This window comes from Enoplosus armatus, chromosome 1, assembly GCF_043641665.1.
Source record: "Enoplosus armatus isolate fEnoArm2 chromosome 1, fEnoArm2.hap1, whole genome shotgun sequence".
Classification (NCBI taxonomy): Eukaryota; Metazoa; Chordata; class Actinopteri; order Centrarchiformes; family Enoplosidae; genus Enoplosus; species Enoplosus armatus.
The window spans coordinates 7,745,159-7,770,840 of record NC_092180.1 but is presented as its reverse complement, the minus strand read 5'-3'; the positions used below and the strand labels follow the sequence as shown (position 1 = coordinate 7,770,840).

At 41.5% G+C, this 25,682-nt stretch overlaps 1 protein-coding gene across 3 annotated transcripts; it reads left to right on the top strand.

Moving 5' to 3' along the window:
• The first annotated feature begins 1,198 nt into the window (after nt 1-1,198).
• smad3a (SMAD family member 3a) lies at nt 1,199-25,682 on the top strand. Of its 3 annotated transcripts, XM_070906484.1 has the most exons (8): nt 1,199-1,426; nt 19,813-20,006; nt 20,408-20,542; nt 21,227-21,352; nt 22,285-22,497; nt 22,654-22,791; nt 23,393-23,537; nt 25,247-25,682. In XM_070906484.1, exons 1-8 carry the CDS (start codon nt 1,224-1,226, stop codon nt 25,368-25,370), a joined length of 1,278 nt encoding a protein of 425 aa, XP_070762585.1. In that variant the 5' UTR covers nt 1,199-1,223; the 3' UTR covers nt 25,371-25,682. The 3 variants fall into 3 exon arrangements, with proteins under 3 accessions (XP_070762585.1, XP_070763337.1, XP_070764133.1); XM_070907236.1 differs by lacking the exon at nt 20,408-20,542; XM_070908032.1 differs by lacking the exon at nt 22,654-22,791.

The following is a 25,682-nucleotide window of genomic DNA, read 5'->3' as shown; positions in this document are numbered from 1 at the left end:
ACAAACAACCCAGTAGCAATTACTGGAAAGTGTTGTGTTGGAGATGCTGAATGTCAAACCCCTGCAAGTCTTTGTGCAATAAACACACACAGGAATGTATCCTTATACAACAGCACTTGCACGACTGCCGGTCAGATAATTAAGAATGTGTGGATTTCCAAAAATAAAATGGAAAAGAAAAAATGAGACCTAAAACCCAAAACTTTATTACCCTGTGGAGGGAAATAAGGAGGTAAGAACATCATGGCCCTCTTTGGACTATAATTATGTTGCGTAGATAAACTGAAACAGATGGATGATTTCATTTGGGGAGTTTTCAAGACAATTCACAAAGAATAAGTAAAGAACATAATCTGTGGAAAGTTTAAGCGGAGCCTACAGATCAGATTTTCAGATAGCTATATTCTACATGGTTCACAAAAATAAAGATCAATGCCAGGACTTAATTTCATCGAACTTCCTAAGTGCACTCACATGCAATCAGATGGTTTGCCCAGTGTTACATAACCAAATCAAGTGATCTGTGTATATGTGATTGTGACAGCTCATTTGGGCACAGCCACATGCAATTTTATCAGCATAAGCAATAGCAGGGGAAAGGTAGGGGTTGTGCAATATCAGCGCAGCACACTTGGCCAGCTGCTCAGACTGGCCTTTCACAGGTCTGCTGTGCAGTCTGAAGCCTGAATAGAGACTCTCAGCAGCAGCTCCTGCATTTGCATTTGATGCAGACTTCTAGCAGACTTCAGCCGGCGGACCCAGCACCGCGGATGACTCTGAACTCAGCAAAACTTTGCTGAACGAAGGTTAGAGAATCGGGAGAAAAACGCTAACAAGCTGCTTTCACTTCGGTGTTTGAACCCTGTTCGAGTTAAAGACGTAGTCTGTGTGTGACTCAAATTGGGCGTATTTAAAATAGCTCCGGATTGAAGAAGTACAGACGGAACTAGGTTTCCTGGCGGAGGAGCACTAAATCCACAGCGCAACAGACTACCGGTGCACAGTTCACCGCTGAGCTCGAGCCAGACAGACCGAGTGCGCTTAAACTGGAGGGTTTAACTCCGGGATGCCTCTGTGTGGCGTTTAATGAGCAACAACAATTTATCTTTTGCTAAACAACGCTTTCCTCCCCACTGTTTGGGCCGTTTGAAGGGCACTCGTCCCCGTGTTTTGTCCAAACCGACGGACTTCTCGACACTGGAAGGACTTAAACTGAACTCAAGATGTCAATTTTGCCTTTCACTCCCCCCATTGTCAAAAGACTTTTGGGCTGGAAGAAGGGAGAGCAGAACGGCCAGGAGGAGAAGTGGTGTGAAAAGGCGGTGAAAAGTCTGGTGAAGAAGCTGAAGAAGACGGGACAACTGGACGAACTGGAGAAAGCCATCACCACCCAGAATATCAACACAAAATGCATCACTATACCAAGGTAAGGAGAGTTGTGTTGATGGTGACCGTGACACCAGCATCCTAGCTAGTTAGTTAGCTGAGGTGGACGCTGCTCTGTTTTCTTTTAAACAGACGTTTAATTAATTACAGCTTTGTTACAGCAAACTGTATCCTAGTGATTGCTAACTGTAGCATGCTCACCTTACACATGTACGGCATCCTTAACTTGACCGAGAAGTTGACATTTCCACTTCCTGTCTCGCGTCAACTCTTTCAAACTCTTGCTTTCCTTTACGTTTATTATACAGTAACACGGCGGCTAATGTTATGCTTATACGAGCTAACACTGGTCCATAATGAAAGCTAGCAAACCATCGCTCAAACATCTCAGTTAGCTGCCATGCCATCACATATGCACACTTTACTGCAAGTGGACTGAGTCACTGAAGCAGCTTTTTTAGCAGTTTTCTTTCTTACAAAATTGATATTTAACTGGAGTCATTTTGTCGGAGAGGGGGCATAGTGTGTGCATTGACTAGCCAGCAGCGCACATGCAATGCAAAAGCACAAATGGAGTCCAAGTTATATAACTTGGCCTTAATCTGGGAGGCTTTCTAGCGCTGTGGGTTAGTGGTAGTGCGTAGGCGCGGTGGCTCTCCTTTCACTGCTTCTATACAGCCATTTATTTATCAACACCTTATTTACAGCAAATAATCAACGAAGGCATTTATAAACTTCGTTATAAGCAGTCACTTTCCTCCCTTGATGAAAGGATGAGACAGGTTGTGAGGTGCTGTTTGTAAACACAGTCCTCCAAAAGTCTTAATTCATCCCAGTTCCTAAAATGTGTCTCATCATATTAGCAGGAGTGATGTGGAATAAGGAAGGGTAAGGATAAGAATAAGTGCATGTCTAAGTATATAAGAGGACATAACCTGTTACATACACCCAGTTGCCAGTTTTTTTTAGTTCACTTAGCTAAATTTTGTGCATCACATGTACTGTATACTGGTTTCAGCAGAGGTTTTGATGCTTTTCTTTGCCATGTATAATAGTAAACTAAACATCATGTGGGATTGTCCTGGGGCTTTAATTAATCTATTAAATGGAAAATAACTGGCTGATTAATCAGTAATGAAAACAATCATTAGTTGCTGCCCTAAATGAGGGTAGTCTAAATAATTGAAAGACCTCACACTATAGTGCAAAAGAATTCAACAGCCTCCAAAATGACAAAGAAGTTGAATCAACACCTCTGTATAACAGTTTCAACAAAGTGAACATTATAACCTTTATGAAAGTAGGATTTATTGCATGGTTGTCATATTAAACTTTCAGTCAGGTGTAACTCATTAACTGGCAACAGTGTATTTTTGCAAGTTGTAAGTAACAAATAAAGGCCTCCAGCTTTTGCTTGTGTCCACAAAATCTCACTTGCATGTGTGGGCAATTTAGATTTAATAGCATACTGTGTGTCAGATGAAAATTGAACCCCCACGCAGGGCACTCCCACATTCTTGATTGCCACAAGTGTGCATATCACAGCTTGCACAGACCTGGGCCAGCGCTCAGAGTTAAGCCTACCCGGAAAGTTGAATAACGTTTGCCGTGATCCAGGTTTCATATTTCCCACCACTAATGCAGAGGGGAAGAGGCAGAGTGCATTAAGATGACCCCAGATCAGAGCTGGCTGTCAGTGTGGACTAACAGTGTCCCTGGAGAGCTGCTGTTTCTATTAATTCCCCTACGTTCTGGCTCGCTGACAGCAGCTGCCTGCGTGTTCAGGCCTGTCCATGGGGAGGTCAGCTCCTATCTCTCTGACACATAAACTCCCTGATGAGGCTCATAGCTACCCCTCTTGATGAAGATTTGCCGTGATGCTGAGTGCTGAAGGAAGCAGGCACTGTGCATTGATTGAGTCAATAGTTGTATCCGGTGGTGGGATAGCAGATCAGGTATCTGTTGAGGTAATTTAAGGTAGGATTATTGCTTGAAAAAGAGGAAAACAGATGATTTACTCATTGGAGGGCCAAATACCAGAAGCTGAATGTTTTCCAGTCATGTCAAACAAAGTGAATGATGTTTATAGGTTTTGTCATGTAAGTTTTGTGTGTCAGACCTGCCACACAACTGTTCAGCTTGTCAGGTGGTAAAAATTAGGTTTTTAGAAGCCAGCTGTCTGATTTTATAACACGATAGTCTCTGATTAGAAGCCACGGTATCACAACTGGGTGAGTTTGGTCGAGACATAGCTATTTTGGTGATGTGGGGGTGGTTAATGTGGGTGGTGTGTGTGTATGTCCCCATATGTTTACACTGGAGATAAAGCCCACGTCCCATTAAAAAAAAGCATTAGTCATAGTCACTTTGACCTGCATACCCACAGCGGCTTTTACAGTACATCAGGTTTTGTCTATCACTTGGGCAGGGCTACTGCTTGACTTGACGTTTAGGTCACTGTGGTTTTGTTTTTACTTTTTTGAGGAGCAATAAGCGAAGTGAATGCCAAAGTTTATTTCCAAGTTCAAGCCTTAGTCACTCAACAACGAGCAATTGTGGTATTGGCCTACCCTCCCTCCCTCTTTTTCTCCCCATTTCTCCTTTTAAAATCCTCTCTTCCTATGAGCTGTAAACTTTGGGTTAGTCACAAACATTGGTGTGTAAAGTGCGTCAAGCCATGAAAGTGTACCAGTTTCCGATGGCTGAGGGTGGATGTGAAGTGTGGTAGCCTGAGCTGCTTGAACGTGAAAGGATGACTAACAAATGACTTTCCTTGTGTTGTTTAAGGAGACTCTTGGTACATTTATAAACAGAAGCCAAGTCTGTTTCAGTTATACCTGGGGGTTGGTAAACATCTCAGGTGGTTGTACTGTAGCTGCCCAATAACTAAACATTCTTACATTGAAGTGACAAAGCCCTCCAGTGGTCATAGGAATCGTGACTCTTGTTCGTCTAGGAAACAGCTACAAAGTCAGGATTAGAGGGAGGAGGTCAGGTTGGTTGGTTGGTTGCTATTTGGTTCCTGTTGCCTACCGACAGTCCATGTTAGTTCATTTTAGCTATGGCCATGACTGTTCCCCAACTTTAACCAAGACAATGAAGGTCCCCTAACCTTAAGGAGGTAGTTATTTTAACCCAAACCACAATGGTTAACCAGTGAGTTATTTTAACCCAAACCATGACCTTTCCCTAACCCCAACCAAGTCCTTTTTGTGCCTAAACCTGCCCAAGCCTTAACCATAGCGGTGTCAGATCAGGACACGGTTTTATTCTTGCAAAAGGGATTTGTGACTGTTTTGGGATGCACTAACGTTCAATGTCATCCTTCCGGCATCATGTATCAGTTGTGTTAACTGTTCAGTCAAGTACTGATCAACTTCCTACTGTAATATATATATTTATTTGACTCTCAGTGTTGTTATGTACCGTACGCCAGCCGTTACTGGTGGTGCAACTGTGGCATACTGCAAGTTTCTAAATTTCTCAACACTTCCTCAACATCTAATATGAGGTCTGTTAAATTGATTGCATACACTTCTGACACACAGACCTCTCTACTTAAGTTTACATTTACAAACAAACTTAAATGTTTACCCAAAGGAGACTGATCATAGTCAGAGGCACAGTTAATTAGTCAAGTGCATCACAGCGCTACTTGGCTGCCACTTAAACCCTGACACTAGCTTTGTGTTATTGCAGACATGCATCTTCACTGAAAAACTGTAGGCTATTAATTTCTGATGTAATAAGGAATAGCAATATTAATATGAATCCTCAGCAAGCATTATGCTTATTGTAATTAGCAGGCAGACCACTAAAGCAGACTTGTGTAAAACCTCTTGCAGACGTTCACTGTTTTCTGTAAATACTTATAATTAAGCCTATAAAATGTCAGAAAATAGTGAAAAATGCACATTGTAAGTTCCCAGAGCCTGAGGGGATGCCTTAAAATTGTTTGTTTTGTTCAACCAACAGTCCATACCCAAATATTTTCATTTTATAATGACATAAAACAAATAAAAGCAGAAAACTTTCACATTTGAGAAGCTAGAACCAATAAGTGTTTGGCATTTTTGCTGAAGTGACCTAAATAACCGATTCTTAAAGTTGTTGTTGATTCATATCCTGGAAATCAATAGGATATCAGGATATCAAATCAATTTGGCACTCATGTTGTGCAAACTAATCACAAGTAGTGTTTGTCTAGTCTTGCGTGCTAGATGGAAATTATTACACAGACATTGTGTGCTCATCTGTAACGGTCCTGTCATGTTTAAACGGAGAACTACGGTGTGTATGGAAGACAAACAGTCCTTAACAGAAAGATAAACCCATTAATTCAATTCAATTTTATTTATATAGCGCCAAATCACAACAAAAGCCATCTCATGACACTTTACAAATAGAGCAGGTATAGACCGACTCTTAATGTTATTACAGAGACCCAACAGTTCCCATCATGAGCAAGCACTTTAATGTTACAGGTTCTATGTCTAACAGTGGTTTAAGAGTTAATTGGGTTGGAGCTTACAGAGCAGTCAGCTAATGAGGGAATCCAGAAGCAGTTTAGTGGGTGAACACCTGTGGTATTTTGAAAGAAATTGTCCAAGGTGTGTGTTGCGTGTATTAGTGTGTTATGTCTTTTCACAGAGCCCGGGGGAGTGGATTCCTCACTCCTTCCCACCATAACTAACTCTGAGTTTGGGCCAGTGCTGGGGAGTGCTTTCGTCTTGTCCACACACATCCCTCCTGGCAGCCATACTGCAGTCTGATTCACACTGCTGCATGTCAGGGCAGGAAGGAGGGAGTGAAGGAGAACAGAGCACAGAAATAAAAGATGTGATAAAACAAGAAAGAATATGGACTAAGAATGAGAGGGATTGCATCCATGACAAAGATATGAGAGAAGGGAGGAAGCAGAGTAGGACAGAGAGACCGTAATCCTTTTCACATACAAACGTTGCCATTCACAGGACAAGACCCGGGCCCACAACTGTGTTTCCAAACATGTCAGAGCTTAACAGGGTTGTTGAGATTCATGGAGGATTTCTTTTGTTGATTTAGTCGGCCCATGAAGAATTTAATGCTAAAAATGGTGAGCCACAATCATGTAGAGGTGTCTTTGTGATCCAGAACAGCACAGTTCACGACTGAAAGAGCTAAAAATAGATTTACTTTAGCAATCTCATAGTAGCCTTGTGGTAATCATTTAATTATAGAAACTTATGGTCACCATTTCACACCACTTACAATAAAACCTGGTTGGGATTAGACCCTGACCAAATGATGCCTTAACACCAACACACAAGTGCAAGTTTTTATCAGCCAGGTTAATGCTGTAGTGTTAAGGGCTCTGAGAGAGGGACAAAGGTAGGATGAGGGAAAGTGTGTGCAAGAGATAAAAAGAGAATACAGAGCGATAAAGAGGAGGTGGGGATTCCCAGTGTTGTGTCTGGTGCTGGAGGGGAAGGCCTGTCATCGCAGAGGGAGAGCGTGCTTTAATAAGGGAGGATGACATAAATAGACAGACAGAAGAAACAGATTAAAAAAAGGGAAAGCAACAGAGATGAGAAAGGGGAAAGAGAAAGGTAAACCAGAAAGCCAAGGGTTTAGATGAAGGAAGAGAAGGAGACATAATATTTGGCAAGAGCCAGTGTTTTGGATTCTCAGGCTTATCAGAGGGAGACTGTGGTTTGTGTGGTTGGCATGCAAAAAAAGAAACTCGCTTGACTTCGCTAATAGCTGAGATAGAACTAGTTTGTTTTCCATCCAGACAGCAGTTCAACATCAAAACGAGTGTGTCTGCATGTGTCTGGATGACAGATTACATCAAATACACACAGACGCACACACTGCAGCTACCGTGTCTACAAGATATTATGTACAGTCGCACTGCTTCATACTCTACCTGCTTGAATGTCGCACACACATACTGTACATACATTATGCACAGCCGTCCTACACATCCTGTCATTTAGCATAGTACAGCTGTTTGTCTGAATAGTTTTTGTGCGTGTATGTATGTGTTGATGCTTGTTTGTGCTTCCTAGTGATTATTATATTGTTATTATGTCACTTGAATTAATTGTCATCATATTTGATGCGTGCTGTTGACGCCGCAAGTGAAATGCTGAGACAAGAAATGTGAATGAATTTGGTATTTGTTTGTGAAGCAAAGCCAAACACGGAGGGTGATGATTATACACCCACAAAGATTTTACTTTAAGTAACACCTGCTCAGGTTAAATCCAGGTTTGGGCTCAATTTTGGATTGCAGGGGATTTCAAGTTGAACCAGAGCTTGATTTTAAAAGCTGTCATGGCAAATCACTCATTGTTATAATGCACCGAGCATGTAGTTGACATAGCCAGTATACTGTTGACACAGTCTTATAAATTCTATTCGAAAGTTTATTTTCATAATCTATGACTCTGCTAATTATTTTCTCAATTAATTAATTGTGTGGTCTATATAAATGCCAGAAAACAGTGAAAACTGCACATCACAATTTATTATAGTCCAAGTTGATCTCATCAAACATCTTATTTTGTCCCCCCCAAAAAAAGAGACCAAAACACAAAGATTTTTAAATTGCTTCAAAGTTAGGACATGGAAAAGCAACAAATTCTTGCATTTAAAGTATTAATCGATTGTCAAAAAGGTTGTTGATTAATTTTCTGACAACTTACTTGAAATAATTGAACATTGCACTGAAAAGTCCAGCAATTAAAATTGATTAAAATGGCATAATCAAAATACTTTAACTGGCACCTTAAGAATCAATACAGTGTCATATTGGAAGATCTCTTTGTTGTTTTCTCTCACCGTTATCTTAATTATGCTTCAGCGTTGTCAAAAGTCTACCATCTCCTTTTCACACACACACACACACACACACACACACACACACACTGTCTCCCGCTCACTTAGGTAGCTTTCATGTCAAGTATCACACCTGACTCATCGGAGACAGCATTGTTCGACACGGACGTGATACAAGGCAGGTCACAGAGAGGTTATGTGTGGTGTCTGTCTGTGTGTGGTTGGCTGCTCTAATGATGGTAAGAAGTTTCCCTCCACAGTCGGGTTCAGCAGTCGTTGTTTGATTTGCTTGACAGAAAGGGGATACTGCTGTGGGCCAAGAGGACAGATACGTGCACCAAGTGTGTTTGTGTGTGTGTGTGTGTGTGTGTGTGAAGACTGCAGTGCCTGTGTTATGGTGTTTACCTTGTTGTAACCAAAGAGTTTTGACCTAGAAAAACCAGAATGAGTCAAAGCTCACCTGGCTGCTACTGCTGAGTAATAATGTAATTGAATTGTATCATATAGTAATGGTATTATAATAATGTGATATTATGACATGTATCTATTCCTGATGTTTAAATGAATGAACTGTTATGTTATATATAAAAACTTGGTGATGAGGTATGAAATAGTGTATTGACAATTGTTGGAATGGTTTTAATTGAAATCACATTGAATCACATTGAACTACATGAAATTTAGGGCTGCGACCAACGATTATTTTCATTATCGATTAATCTCCCGATTATTGTCACGATTGATCTTTTAGTCTATAAAATGTCAAAAAATTGTGAAAAATGCTCATCACAGCCTTCAAATTGCTTCTTTTGTCCAATCAACAGTCCAAAACCGAAAGACTCTTCTTTTACTGTCATAAACGACAAAGAAAAGCAGCAAATCCTCCTTAAGAAGCTGTGTGTGTGTGTGTGTGTGTGTGTGTGTGTCATGATCAAGTAATCATTGCAGCTCAAATGAAATGTCATGTAGTTTAATGTTGGAAGCTTTTGATTCAGATTTTTTTACCATGTTGTTTTCTATATGAAAGCCATATTGTCATTATGTACTTGATGTGATTACTGCTTTCAGGCCGCTTCACTAAGGGGATTAGTGAAACTAATATCAAATGGATTTTATGTCATCATACGTGTGTGTGTGTGTGTGTGTGTGTGTGTGTGTGTGTGGTTAGTCAGCTTAGAGGAATGCTCTCTCTGCCTGCCGGGGCCTTGAGGAGGGCGTGGGCTGCTGTTTGGTTTTCGGCTTGCATTAGGGGTGGAGGGGGTTAGAGAGACAGCTCTGCCTCGACTTGGCCCTGGCCTTCCTTCTCACTATCTGCGGGGGAGTGCGCGTGCATGTCGCACAAACACACACACACACACACACACACACACAGTCAGTCACACGCACACAGACACATTCACCAGACAACAAGCCTGCCTTTGTGCTCCACTGGCCACTACCACCACCACCGCTGCTGCTGCTACCGGTGCTGGTCTACAGCTGGATATGTGTGGGAAAACAACAGGACACGAAGGAGCAGGGGTTTAAAAGGAGAGAGGGATATTACTTTTAAGCCACAAGTACAAGTGAAAGTCTTAAAATACAGAAAGAGAGCGATACATGGCTGAGAAGGTTGGTAAAAGTTGGCAGGTATTGTTTGAGATAAGCAGCGTCCACCACTAAAGATACCAAAAAGGTCCAGGACTAAAAAGGGCATCATCTGTTGATCATTTATGTATGATCATGAATATTCATCCTTGAATCTACTCTTAAAATGAGAGCACCGCTTCAGCCAAAGTAGAGGAACCAGAAACTCAAGTTCCCCAGACACTTTACCGTTAAGGACACCAAATATAGCAACACACAAGACCGTGGATCCGAATCCAGATCTCAGTAACCTCAGTAACCGAGTTTGTCCTGATTTGTGTAGTATTTAACTGTTGTAATGTACATTTGCATACATTGCATTCTTCCAATGGGCCAACTTCTAGGCTGTGACGTAGTAGTGATATTTGCTAGTGCCTTATTTTGGATGGACTGCTGGGAACCCTGGGTGCTCCGGTTTCCTCTCACAGTCCAGAAACATGCAGGTTAGGTGAATTGGAGACTCAAAGTTGTTCGTAAGGTGAGAATGTGACGGCGGATGTGTTTGTCTATACGTGTTAGCCCAGTAATAGACTGTTGACCTGTCCGATGTAGGTCCAGTTATCAGTTCGTTATTAGATTTGTAATCTTGTTTACTTGTTCTTTGATCAGATAGTTCCTGGTTTAAATCCAAGTCTTGCAATTTAAAGGCTTTTTTAGTTTCTTGTATGGCCGCTTATGTTTAGCAACATTTAACATTTGAGAACTTGGCTTCTTTTGTTAAATGAATAAAAGCTTTTGTGGATTCAATTCAAATCAGTACAAGGATCAAACAATTTCAAACGATACCCGATAAAAGTCCTGGACATACCCTGCCTCGCTCCCAGTGCATGCTGGGATAGGCTCCAGACCCCCACAATACTGAATAAGCAGTTTAGAAAATGGAGACAAATATTGTTTACTGACTGCAGTTGAGAGAAACTTGTATGCTCGCCCAATAAAAGTAATAATAAGAATGGGAAAACTGAGGCAGCATAATAATATTATTTTTTGTTGATCTGTCAACAATAGTGGTCTTAGTATTCACAGGAGTGGTTGATTATCAAGCATGGAGAAACCTTAACAAATGTGCCAAAATTTGTACTTACATGGTAAGTAATAGCTGTAATTTGTTAATATCAGCTGTTTATCAAATCACACTCAACTCTCAAACATACTGCAAACATGTAGGTTGTTTTGATTGTAGAAATTTCACTTTGTGGGATTTCATACCCAGGTGGCGGATGGTACGTCTGTTTAAAAGTAATTAATTTCACTGGACTAGTAGACCTGTCTGCGCTCTGCCCTACTGTAGGAGACTGTGGACTGTGGAGGAAAAAGTATTGATGACTTGCATCTGGAATATTTTCAGTCATTCATCATTTTGATTCATAAAGAGAGAGACAGGCTGCTCAGCTCATTGACTATTAGCAGTAAAACGAATGGTTCCCAGTCCTCTATCGTCCCCCCAGAGTCCAGACTATGTTATTTGTCGTCTAGCCTTGCCGGTCGCCTGTCTGCTGCTGGTTTCTCATTTCACATTAGGCCCTCCTTCACTGGTCCCAGCACACTCCAGCCCTATGATATCACCTGTGGGCCACAGTCAGAGTTGCTTTTCTCTCACACTCTATTCTTGGTTCTCCTCCTTCACCCCCCCTCCCTCTTCTTTTGTAAGAAAAAGAGAAGTCTGATGGCTTTTCCAGAGAGAGTGGGAGGTGTGTGTGTGGAATATGTTCCTCTGTGTGAGCTGCACCAACGCTGGAATGTACTTACAAGCCGAGATTTGTGCACTTTGAACTTTTTGTTTTTGTGATCAAGTTGATCGCTGTTGGCCCACAATGATGAAATATCTCAGTAAACCAGAACATCTAAATAGGAAACAAAAGATGTTTGGGTTTTTTTGAGAAAAGGTCCATGTGAAAATAAAACTAATGTTTTACCACCTGAAAGACCAGGATGTCTTTCCAGGACTGCAACAAATTATTGTTTTCGTTATTGATTAGCCTTTTCCATTGTTTTCTCAAGTAATCGTTTGATTGTTTGGTCTATAAAAAGTCTTAATTTTGTCCAAAGCCTGAAAGATATTCAGTTAAATATCACATAAGACAAAAAAACCCTGCAAATCCACATATTTTGAGGACAGTGTTGGAGTTTTTGCTTGAAAAATGTCTGAAATTACTTTTTAGTCTTACGGTTTTGCACCAGAAGAGATTCATTAATTAATCAATTTTCCACTGATGTGCTATACCAGAATGCAATGCAACCCCAAGACATAGTTTTAAGTAGAGTTGGATGACTTGAGAATATATAAAGTGAGATGATGAAAATTGTCAACCAGACTTTCTGCTAAGAAAGGTATCTCTTTAATGTTTCTGGTTGTGATATTTTAAGAAGACATTTAGGAATATTTGATTTGCAGGATTTTTGCATCATTGTGATGGGGCGCCTAAAACATCCATCCATCCATTGTTGGATTGGCCAAAAACAAATGTTATTTATTGTAAATGAAATGGTTGTAGATGTAGGATGTTGTAAAATCCTGCCTCATACTATTATAAACTTTCTGATAGACTTTAAAACTCACTAACTCACTAATCTGGCTTTTCTGGATTATTTAATTGTTTCACTGGTATCTGAAACAACTTGTCCCCACCATCAATACAGCCCCTTGTATTGTTTTAATACTTGGCTGTTTTTGGTCTGAACACATTTGTTAATTCAGACATGGATTAAACCCACATCAGTGACAGAATTGAAGGGTCAGTGCACATCTGCGCGAGACACAGGTGTCCTGTATGAAAAGGGGATAGCTGCAGTAGAAGGGCATGAAGGAGTTTGAGGGAAAATGAATTCTCCAACACTTCATTGCAAACTAATTCCTGAAACGCATTGAACTTCACAGATCGGTGAAGTAGCCGTGTGTCAGGTTTCAAAACCAAAACTTTGATGCAGCCCTTCCTCCAGAATTAGTGAATGATTTGTGTCTTCACACGTTGTTATTGGAAGACAGCTCTGCTAAATGTCATTGGACTGCAGCCCTGTTGGTCGTGGCTGGACAGACCGGCCACAGACTTTATGAAAGGCACAAAGGCCATTTCAGCCCTACACCCCCACCTCCCTTGCCCCTCACTCAGTACTTGGACGGAGGCAGGGCGGTCGGGATAGTGGGACAGTGGGACAGACGGAGGAGAGGGAAGGGGGGTTTTTAGGGGCCCGGTCACAGACACTCTGAGCTGCCCTGAGCTGTTGAGACAGTCTGTCAGCCCCATTGTCCAGCACCACCCTCCTTTCTTTATCCCACTTTGTCCTCCCCCCGCCATGCACTTATTGGACAGATTGTGACTGGAGGTCCTGATGTTTACATGCACTTGCAGGCACTTAAAATGTCCAAAATCATATTTTAATTCAATTAAATAAAGTTTATATTATATAAGTTTATATATTGCAGCCTAATGACCAACACTGGATGGACCATCTCTGATGTTTGATGCAGTGTTTGCTGGCATCTTTTTAGTCCGCTTAGACTTTTATTTGAGTTTGAAGCTTGGCACAGAGTTGTAAAAAGGCCATGTCAAAAGGTCTGAGCCCACAGCGAGAGAGTGTGTGTGTGTGTGTTTGTGTGTGTTGGTTCAGCACTGCTCGGACCATCGCCAGCCTGAACACACACACAGTGTATATGTTTGTGTCTCTGAGCGTAACTGGGAATGCCTCAGAGTGTTTGTTTTCCCCCCTCTCCTCCTCCCCAGCTCAGTGAAGCTCAATCTGCTCTGTCTGAGTCTGTTTTATGAGTCAGCCAAACACACACACACACACACACACACACACACACACACACACACACATACATCTAAAACGTGTGTATCTACTCCTCTTCACAATCACAATCTTCACATCCTTTTCCATTCGAACACCCCTTGACACAATGATTACTAAATGTGTGAATCCCTTGGAAGTGTAGTTATTTTATCTCACTCTCGCTCATACCTTTGTGTGTGTGTGTGTGTGTGTGTGTGTGTGTGTGTGTGTGTGTGTGTGCGTGTGTGTGCACAGATTGCACTCCCTACCATTCACACACAAACAGAGCTGGTTGGGTGTAAAGGTCAGGTTCAGCCTCAGCTTCGGGTCATGGAACACAATAATGTTGACACAATTTAGCCTTTGGCAAAAAATCTATACCAATTTGTCCCTTTCATTTTTCGACATCAATTTCTCTCTGACCGTCTCTTGACAGAGAAATCTTTGCGCTTTGGGTCTTGTTGTCAATCAGAAAGGGAATAAAGATGACCTGAAACTCACACTAGAACATTGAACTAGCCTGACACGTTGTCCTTACAGATGGAAATAAAAATCAATGCAGGCCTGCAGAAGTGGAGGGAGGTTTGGAGGCTTCTTCATGTTATTTATTCTGTGGCATCAGGTCATTGCTAGTGCAGTTCTGCTTGCATTGACGTTTTTCGTTTGATTGACCTTTTCAGGTTTTTGGCCCTCGCAGTAAACTCGAAAATGTTTGTCTGCATTAACTAATGCTGAAACGATTAGTCTATCACTCTGCTGACAGAAAAATAATTGGCAATTTTGATAATTAATCAAAGTTTTCAAGCAAAAATGCCAAATGTTCCTCAGTCCTAGACTCTTGATAGTTTGCTGCTTTTATTTGTCTTACGTGACACTACATTTTATACTTTTCTGACATTTTATGGACCAAACAATTCATCATTTAATTGAATAATTAATCTAATTTCTCTGTTTTAAATCACTGCAAACTGAATATCGTTTGGTTTTGGACAGGTGTCCTGACAAAAGAAGACATTTGAAGAGAAAACAATTATTTGTTTTGAAAAAAAACAAATAATTGATGAACTGAGAAAATAATCGGCTGATTGATCCTTAGTTAGTAGCAGTCCTTATACCACATAGTACACTACTGGATATACTCACACATGCTACACATGCTGAAGTTGACTTTCTCCAGCCTCAAACTGTACACTATTAATTTTGAGGTTGTACTTTTTTTTACTTTTTTGAAAGCCAAATTTGTTTAATTATTTATTTTCACAGTATTCAGTATGCAGTCAGTATTGCAAATAAAATAAAGCTATTTCTTTGCCATCTGTATCCATCTAATTTCTCAGGGTGAGTCGTGACTTTATCTGTAAATAAATCAGTCTGTGTGTTGACCAGTTTTCTGGTGCTGTAGGGAGGAGCTGGAGGTTGAAAACTGTTGGCCTGAATTCTTGGAAGCATTCAGATCCCACCCATGTCCTTCAAATCTTCTGTCTGAAACACACACACACACACAGCAGGGAATTTGGGGTCATGATTCTCCCCCCTTCTGCCTCCCCCTGTTACATAGCTGAAGCCCTCTGAGCTCCAAATCATTTTAAAGTGTTTTGCAGGATCTGACTGTTTGGACAGTGCTACTGGCTCTTCCTCTAAACAACAGGCTGAGGCTTGATGGCGGTGCAGGAGTGTTTTTTACTGTCAGGGAGTTTCTCATTAAAGTCTCATTCAGGGTGTCGTCATAAATCCCTTCAATAAAGTGAGTAATTCACATTGAGAAGGGTATTGTGTGTGTCTGGACCTGTCTATATGTTTCATGGGTACATGTTTTGACTGTTGCCATTTGTTTTTCTTTTCTTTTTTTTCTGTAGGTAAACGGATTAAAATAAAACTACCATATAAGAGAGTAAACTGGCATGGCCTCTGTAATATGCTTTAGAGTATATTATTTATTTTTATTACTAACTGAATTACCACTAGTAGCGCTGTGGAGTTTTTACAAGGGGTTCCCTCGGAAATTGTGACGGGCATTTATCTCCATTTTCTGATATTTTACTAACCAAATGATTAATTGATTAATTGAGAAAGAACAGCAGAATCTTTTAATGAAAATAATAATTCGTTATAGCCCTAATTAACTATTCAAAATATTAAAAATTGGCTTTTCTAAATGTTTTATGAGGAAGGAAATGCACTCAACATGTTTGTTAGGCCTCAAGGATATACACAATTTGTTTTGCTAAGAAATACAGAATGGAAATATTTTGTTTGTCAACAAGAAAACACCACAGGTGACCTTTGAGACAAACTAGTTTTAAAACCTAACTGAAAACACTCTGCATCACACATCAAGTCAGTTAAAACTTAAGATGTGTCGAGGCTCCTGTCACAGAAATCCAACATGTTTAAACGTGAGGCTCAGTCGAGTGGTTGGTTGGAGATTTTAATCCTAAACCTCCACTCACTAAATAATAGATAATCTCTAGATAATCAACCTCTGCCCAAATGTCTGCCATTTTGTTCCCATATTCCCTAGGTTTTGGGGTACTTTTTTCTTGTCTTCGTGGAGATTTTTGGCTGGTTTACACAGTGTAGTTTTTTGTGCATTTACAAACCCCACTGCGACATTGTACTGCATGTATACAGTGTTAAATACTTGACTTGATTTGAATCTCCATTAACTTTGAATAATTAATAAAGGCCAAGTGGGGGATATAACTTGTCGCATTTGTGTTCCCAACATGGCTGTCTGCGTGAGGATTGGTGATCACTGCTATATGAAGTCATATTCATTGTTTCATTGAATTCAGTGTAGGTCCTCTGTTGTGTTGCACATGTGCAGTTCAGCTACTGAACTTATTAGTGTGACTCATATCATACCTTTACTGTAACTGTTTTCTTTAAAAAACCGAGGGGACAACGAGAGGGACACTACCTACTGTAGGACACCAAATATCCAGTAATGCCACAGCAGTTTGTGTACGTCTGTCTCAGCCCACGCAGAGTCTAGCCCCACCAAACACCCACTCGGCAGCAGGGACCTAACACACATACCACTGACATCAGATCAGCGCCGTCTGACCATTTAGCACATGTGAAAAAGGGTGTCTTCTTTTTCCTTTTTTAACCTTTTCTGCTCCAGAAGAGCAAGGGAACACCCTACAGTATGATCACAATAACCCTGCATTAAATACCACCTCTTTGAGGATTATAATGCACTGTCAGAGAGGTGGTGTTCCAACTGTATGGTTGTTTTTGATTGCACAGTTTGCGCTGTTATTATACTATATTATTATCTTCCTTCAGTCCGTGTTGAGTGTCTACATGTGATCACTTTTCCACTTCGCAAATGATCTTTTCATGTGCTTCCCTCGTGTCATCATGGATTTTGGTAAAATGTCCTATGATCCACTTTTGTAGCTGCAATCTAGTTACTTCAAAGCTACTAACTGTCTTCATGTCTTTTATTTTGGTCAACCCTTGTAAAACAGGGCTGCAAAGTGAGTCAGTGAGTTAGATGTGAATTAGCTTTAATTAGCTTTAATAAGTGACGTTTGAGGCAACTTACAGAGGTACCAAAAGGCCTGAGTTGCTGTAGCATCAGTCACAAACAGAGCAAAACTATGCAACGTGGTGAGGGGAAACAGCTTCAATAAATCATGACAATATATGCCAAACAGGAAAACTGAAATGAAAAAGAGGAACAGTGACACTAACGACACCAACTGAAAGACATAAATGCAAAATGTTAACTTAACATCACTACAAGCTACAACGCAACTTAAGAAATGTTGACAAAATGAACATTATCACAAGATAATGATTTACAAAGATTATATATTGCAGTAGTTTGTACTTGATTGCATGATAACTCAAGGTGTTCCTGTTTATTTGTCTACTCTGTGCAAACATCCAGATCATCACTTTTTGAAGCAGCCAAATCTCTCAGTATTGTTGAATGTTTTCTCTCAACACGAAGATCAAAAGCTGAGTAGTGGGCAGAGCGCTGCTGTTTGTCCATGATTTAAAAGCCTGAAGTAGCCTGAAGTCTGGGAGTTCTTTGATCAGACACTTTTGTCTATGTTGCCTTTGTTATCATGAGCCATCTCTAGCCATATTACTTTGTTACGCTCTTAGTCATGATGTAGTATGTTTATTATTATTATTATTATTATTATTATGAATCATATTATGTTGCTCACTTTCCTTTTTGACGTGTCAGCAGTGATAACCTGCTTGATGTTGCTGTGAATCACTCTGAAAGATGACTTATTGCTAAGGTCAAGCTTTAATACATAATAATCAGATTGTACAACGAGCAAGACACCATTTCTGTTTTTGTGACATGTATGAAGAAGAAACTTGCTGTTTTATGTGTTATTGATTGAGTAGGCATTTCATGGTTGAGGACAGCTCTGCTATTAACTTTCAGTTCTCTAATGGTGGCTACTGAACTGCTCAGGTGAAACGCCCCCAGAAATGGCTGCTTTTTTACAAACCGTGAAAAATATCGGCAACTAAATTCAGTAGATGCCTATAAAGGGACTCAATCATATCGACATGTTCTTACAAGATTTGGTCTCTTATTAGGCTTTTGGATGCAGATTTGTGGTGAGGCATCAGCTAGGCATTAACACACCAGCTCTTTTGCTGCATTCACATGGATTCAGGCTGCAAACCACTAGGGCTGTACCCGACTCAGAATTTTGTGGCTGTTCAATACGAATATTCGACTATTTGTTCCTTTTTTTCCCCATACAGACTATTAAGCAACGCTTTATTGAACTGCCAGATTTTTGAATGGGGTTCGGCGGGACGTTCAGGGTGACACCGACGTTCAGTAATATAGTAAACCAGCCAAGTTAGCCCTCCGAGCTGTGTGCTAACTACGCTAACAGCGGATCGGAAATGTGCAACAACGTTTTTTGCCGAATCTAAATATCAAACAAAAGCCAGAGCCTATATCATATTAAGTTGCGGTTAGCTGTAAATTCACCAGAACGGGCCGCTGCCTCCATCTCACTCAGACTCACCCTGGGCAGCGTGAAAGCAAAGAGAGCTCACTCTGCAGCTACTTCTGGCGAAATATGTTTTATTGCATTCTTTGTAAACAATAAGATGTCACCATAGCAACAAATCGTCATGAGTGTTTCTTTTTGCTGTCCTGTCATTTCGTCCGACTGTTTTTTTGTTTACTGTGACAGTGTGCTTCTTCAACTGTACGGCTCTGTATGCTTGAGTGCACACAAAGTACTCAGACACCATTTACAAATTCAAGACACCCTCCCCCCTCCCTCCAACACACACACACAATCCCCAGCCCCTTTTAAAGTACAGAGGCAGTGAATGAAGGCTTTTGCCATGAAAAATTAAAACCCCATTCTCTGCTTGCTGGATGTACAATGGTTGACCCAGATGGGGCACTACTGAGCTCTCAGTAGTTGGACCGTGTACAGCCTTGTTTTTATTTGGGGACAGACATTTGTCCTTCTAAAAGGCTTTAGCTTACTCCCTTTGACCCTTACTCTGTATTTGTGTGTGAGAGTGAGTGGGTGAGACAGAGAGATGGAAGGGACATATGGGGTTGTTGCCTCTTGCATAAGACGATGAGCATGGGTTTTTTTTTCTCTCTTTCATGGGTCATTGTGCTCAGAGATTACAGGCTGCATCCCCATTATGACAATCTGCAGCGTCAAACTACCGCTCATTACTATCTGGCAGCCTAAATCATCCTCCTGCCAACAGTATTGTATAGCAGATGAGTGCAGATGTTGCACAACACAATGAAGTTCCTGTGATACATACTGTAATGTAATTTTGGGTTGTTTATTATTAGACATGACCTCAGAGCCAGTGCACACACATCTGGGACTCTCGTCAGTCGGAGGTAGTGTCAGAGCCCAGTCTTAACAACAATAGTAAACACCACACCTAGTGTTGGAGATATGTTGGAGGACTGAATTGTGTATGCTGAATTCTAATATGACCAATTTAAAAATGATTTAATTGGTCTAAACTGTGAAAGAAAAGGTTGTATTCCCACATACAATGTCAGCACTGAGTTTAGTAGAGACTCAACATTTTGGCCATAGACCCTCAATGTGACATAACATGTTGATATTAAAGCCACAGGCAGTAACAACAAACCAAAACACCTGAGAGAATTACAATCAATAACTGTTAAAAACATCCTTTGACAAACCTCTCTCCTCCCCTCTGCAGGTCTCTGGATGGCCGTCTGCAGGTCTCCCACAGAAAAGGTCTGCCCCACGTCATCTACTGCCGTCTGTGGCGCTGGCCCGACCTGCAGTCCCACCATGAGCTGCGGGCGGTGGAGCTGTGCGAGTATGCCTTCCACACGAAGAAGGATGAAGTGTGTGTCAACCCGTACCACTACCAGAGAGTAGAGACGCCAGGTACTCCAGCTTGGAGCGTGTTTATCTCTTCTTCAGATGTTAAGATTTGGAAAGTAAAACTTTCCAAGAAGTTTTACAGTTTGTCCAGATTTATTTCACGTTTTTTTCACTTTGCTGTCAGGGCCCTTTTCTGCGGAACGATACGTCTTTTTTCCAAGGCACACTTTTATAGGCTTGTTTTTATCTAGAGGGCTTATCCAATATTTTTCCTGTGATTTATTGCACATATCTTTGTCATATTTTATTGTTCTATTGCATAACTTTATTGTTTAGTTATTAAATTGTGTTACAAATATATTTATTTATTTTATCCAGACATGAAACAAATCACTATTGCTAGTGTCTAAGAAACTACTTGTTGTGTGTGTGTGTGTGTGTGTGTCTTTATGTCCATTATACAGTACTCCCACCTGTGCTGGTGCCCAGACACACAGAAATCCCCAGTGAGTTCCCACCTCTGGATGACTACAGCCATTCAATCCCTGAAAACACCAATTTCCCTGCTGGCATTGAGCCCCAGAGCAACTACATACCAGGTACCAACATGCTTCCTTACATGACTTACACTCAGATACCCCTTTCATACCCAAGACTGGTATGTGAATCTTGTATACCAAGTCCGATTATCCACAGCATCCCAGTGTCAAGCTGACAAACATTATACATATGCATAGGTCAGGGAAAGCATTACATTGTTGACGTTTCTGTTTAGTCACTTTATTGCTCAAAGCTCTTTGTGCCCTACGTATTGTCAAAATTCAGAAAATGGTGGTGGTTCTTAGAGCTAAGTGCACCTTTCAGACTGACACAGTGAGACATGTTTGCAGTCGATCTGAATGGGTCAACAATTGTTATCCGACATGGCTTCAATATTACAGAGCAGATGTACAGTGATATGATGTTTTTATGAAACGTGACCACATGTTTCTTTTAGGGAGGAGATTTTCATTTAATGTCATAGTAGTTTAAAAAAAGAACAAGTTAATGAGAGAAACCGAGACAAACAGGTGAGCAAGTGAGAAAATGTGATGTATTTGAAATTAACTGTAAAGATTTGTTTTCTCTTCCTGTGTCGTGTTTCAATCAGCTACTAAACGTATACAGCAGAGATTTCCTCCTGATCTATCTTCAAGAACGTTGCCACAAATGTGATGAGTTGTCGTCTGTGTGTGTGTGTGTGTGTGTGTGTGTGTGTGTGTGTGTGTCTTTGTGTGTCTCAGAAACGCCACCACCAGGCTACCTCAGTGAGGATGGAGAGACCAGCGATCACCAAATGACCCACAGCATGGACACAAGCTCCCCAAACCTGTCTCCTAACCCCGTTTCACCCACACACAGCAACTTAGGTAAGGACTGTGTGTGTGTGTGTGTGTGTGTGTGTGTGTGTGAGTGTGTGTTTGTGTGGGTGTGTGTTTGTGTACTTTTCTGTCTGTCTGCCTTCACTTACAGACAAATGTTTCAATAGTGTATCTCCCCAGTGGGAATTCCCTGTTTGATTTAACTCCATTTTTGTAAGAGGAAACCAGGTGATGAAAGAAGCCTTTGTCTTCCCTGCACCATGTGAGCTGTTGAACAGGCCAAGATACCATTCAGCCCACACTAACATCAATGACAATATCCTACGTTTATTCTATCAGGATGGAAAAACGCCAGGGGGCTTGGCCAGGAAAGCTACTGGTGAAATAACAAAATCACACCAGCTTCATTTGGCAGTGCTGTCCAGCTCTGTTCTGGACTTCAAAGCCAAGGACAAAATGTTGAAGTTGTTAGAGAGTGGTCATGTTGAGGGGAAAAAAGAGCAAATTACCAGAACCAGTTGAAGTTACTGAAAATGATCATGGATAAGCCTGTAATTTGACCGTTTTGGCTCAAGCGTCCCACCAGTGAGGGTTGAGTTTCCACATTTTGTCTGGTAAAAGCTTCTGGGAAACGACGTATGGGTTTGACATTTTGTGACGCAAGCTCGGTCCTAATGTTTACTTTGGTAGAGTTTTTCTTCCCCCTCTACATCCACCTCAGCCCCTTTTCTCCCCACACTTCACCCATTTTGCTCTCTTACTTGCTGCATTACCGTTTTCTCTCCCATCTATTCTGTTTTCTGACCATTATATCTCTGATTTGCACCCACTTCTTATCCCTCTAACCTTGACTCCTGTCTGCAGTTACTGTATGTTTACTCCTGTATTATAAGCATTTCATCCATCCTCACATTTATTCACAGCTACAGTATTGTACTCAATTCTCTATTTACTCAACTGCATCTTTCTCTCTGTGTCAGACCTTCAGCCAGTGACATACTGCGAGCCGGCCTTCTGGTGCTCTATTTCTTACTACGAGTTGAACCAGCGAGTAGGAGAGACCTTCCACGCCTCACAGCCCTCGCTGACAGTGGATGGCTTCACGGACCCGTCCAACTCAGAGCGTTTCTGCCTGGGCCTGTTGTCCAACGTCAACCGCAACGCAGCTGTGGAGTTAACACGCAGACATATTGGTAAGACTCCATTTAGAACTGCTCTGCACATATGATAATTCATTTATAATCACGACACTGCTTTTTTATACCAAATAAGGCATTCCTCTACATTTGTAATTTCTGGCATTTAGTTTTATCTGAAGAGTTTGTTGTTCTGTCTCTGTTTTCTTCAAGGTCGTGGTGTGCGGCTGTATTACATCGGAGGAGAAGTGTTTGCTGAGTGTCTCAGCGACAGCGCCATCTTTGTCCAGAGCCCCAACTGTAACCAACGCTACGGCTGGCACCCTGCCACAGTCTGCAAGATCCCTCCAGGTGTGTGTCAAGCCGACGGAGACAAAGAGAGAAAGTCGGGGACAGAGACGTACAAATAGGGAGAGAGGACAGAATAGAGAGCGAGAGAAATGGAGAGACGAGGAGTGAGGGAGGTAAAAAGAAAGAAAAAAATCGAAAGTCAAAACGGGAAATGGAGAGTAGCTGTGGCTCAGGGGGTAGAGTGGGTCGTCCACTAATCACAGGGTTGGCGGTTTGATCCCCAGCTCCTTTTGTCAGCTCTGTGTCTATGAATTTAAAGTGCTATATAAATGCAGGCATTTACCATAAAGGCAGAGGCAAACATATTCAAAAACAAAATTGGTTTGCAGATGCCTGAATGTATCTTTTCCCGTGTGTTCGTGAAAAAAAGTCCAGTATGAAGTTGTCAGCTGAGTGTAGTCTTTAGGGCAGGAATATAGAATTGCAGCAGTGGATGTCGCTGATAAACACACACCTCCTTCAGATGTGATTTCTCACATATGCAGTAGTACTCCCAAAGGCCTTTGAGCCAAACCTCCCAAAAAGATGTTCCCAGTCTTATGTACATCTCTAAATACAGTGACACAATGATTGTGACCTGACTTTTGGTTGTTCCCTCCAGGATGTAACCTGAAGATCTTCAATAACCAGGAGTTTGCTGCCCTGCTGGCCCAGTCAGTCAACCAGGGGTTTGAGGCCGTGTACCAGCTCACCAGGATGTGCACCATCCGCATGAGCTTCGTTAAGGGCTGGGGAGCCGAGTACAGGTAAACTGCACTCACAGATCAGCTTTGGGTTAATGACAACCACTCGCTCATTTCCTAAACGGCCTAACAGATGATGATAAATCTAGCAGACGACAAAACCCACAACCAACTTGTCAGCGACATTATAAGCGTCCTTAGCAAGCCCTTGTGTAAACGCAGACAATAGAAACAAACAGAATGTGAATCACATCCCACAATCCAGCCACCTCCGCTCCCAGGCATCTGCACACACTCTGGTGAATCCGGTGTATGACGTCGCCAAGGCCTCATCAATAGAAAAAGGCCCCAGTTGGCACGCCAGACTATTTTTAAACAAACACACATGTGCTGTGTCAAAAAGAGATGTCAGACTTTCCCTCTTCCACCCCTCCCTGTTTTCCACACAGTCTCACTGATAATAAGACAGGAGGAGACAGAAGAAACAGGGAGCAGATGATTGGTTGAAAGTTTGCTCTGCCCGGGAGGTTTCCTCTAGGGGGAAACCTTTGTGCTGTGAGCTGCTCACCAGTCCTGTCCAGACCAAATGCTGACATGTGGAGACACTTAAAAACAGGATTCTGGACCCTCCAGGCCCTCCTTCTTCTTTACCTCCACCCACACCTCACCCTCTCTGTCTTTTCCCACGCTGACTGTAGGTGTGTAGCTGTTTTGTTTTGTTTTTTAACTCCTTTGTCCCTTTTACATATTCTCTTTTAATTCACAAAAAAATAGAAATCTAAACAGGTAAATATAAAGATGAATGAAAGATTGTTGCATCTAATTCTTTTTCAGACAGAAGGTTATTTCAAGTACTCATGAAACAAACCACAGAAACCAGAGGGAATCATGCAGCTGTGTCTCTGTTCATCTGGCTTGCCAATGCATAAATTAGATGGATGACAACATGCAGGATACATTTTGCCTGCTGTTGTTGTTGCCATTGACTGAGAGATCTTTTCCTTTAAACCTGCTGCCATGTCCACACATCACTCCACACAACTCTGTAGTGTCAAATGTGAATTGTCAGGGGAAAAAAGCACAACACAAAGGAGTCAGTGGCAGAGCACAGAGGCAAAAACTACGATTCTCACTGGGTGAGGCACACTGAAACCAGAATCTTTTTGGAAATCTAACCCCTCTTTTTAAAGCACGTACTAACTGCATTTTTGTAATACAGTGTCTGCAGTGTTTTCTGCAGCTGATGTCCGTCTTTCACCAGGCACTTTACACATAAGAGCTGTCACTCAACTCCACTTACACTCATACATTATATTATTTCGAACCCTTCTGCCTCTCCTCTTCTCTCTGGGAAAAGTAGTAAGTCTTTTTGTATGAAGGATATCGAGATCAAGAGGTTGAATAAATAAAATAGACCCATATGAAACAAAATGATTGTAGACATGAAATATAGATCAGGTCTTTCATGTATAGAAAAGAGAGGGCTGATTTTTCAGTTCAGTTTACACTTTATTATTACGCTTATTTGAGATTAAACTGATCTTAAATGATGTCCTAACTGGCATTAAGACATGTTAAAAGTGGAACTCACTGAGAGTTTTTGTGTTTTCTTTGTTGAGGCCAGCTTCTTGCGTCTGCCTTACAAGGGGGCTAAATTGAAAGCAGAGTAGTTTAACTTTTCTGAAACCAGACTCACAAGTTTACTCACATGAGTCCTGCTCTAAACAGCTGTGTACCTAACATCTGTTTCTGCTCTCCTGTGTCTCTCCCAGGCGACAGACGGTGACCAGCACCCCCTGCTGGATCGAGCTGCACCTGAACGGCCCCCTGCAGTGGCTCGACAAGGTGCTCACACAAATGGGCTCCCCCAGCATCCGCTGCTCCAGCGTCTCTTAGGGAAAACCCTTCATCCACCCACTTCCTTTACACCACGTCTCCTGTCAGTGACTAAACATACACAGGCTGCATGCGGGCAAGAACGGCTACACGAGTACGGAAAGATGATGAGCCCCCCACCCTCGTTCAGCCAATCCTCAATCTGTAACTTAGTCCCTCCTCCCCACCAGCTGTCAGTAGCACTTTTTATATACATGTTGTTTGTGGCAAAAGGGGACAAGTGCAGTAAAGCAGTACCATGTTAGTATGATCTCCACTTTTTGTCCAGAATTGTTTTGATGGCAATTTTTTAATCTTTGGCATCTAAGTGCC

Bases quoted from the DNA above. Each gene is read 5' to 3' on its own strand.
- smad3a (XM_070906484.1), top strand. From the start codon at position 1,224: ATGTCAATTTTGCCTTTCACTCCCCCCATTGTCAAAAGACTTTTGGGC. The intron at 22,498-22,653 runs GTAAGACTCCAT...GTTTTCTTCAAG, and splicing joins GTTAACACGCAGACATATTG to GTCGTGGTGTGCGGCTGTAT. The intron at 22,792-23,392 runs GTGTGTGTCAAG...TGTTCCCTCCAG, and splicing joins AGTCTGCAAGATCCCTCCAG to GATGTAACCTGAAGATCTTC.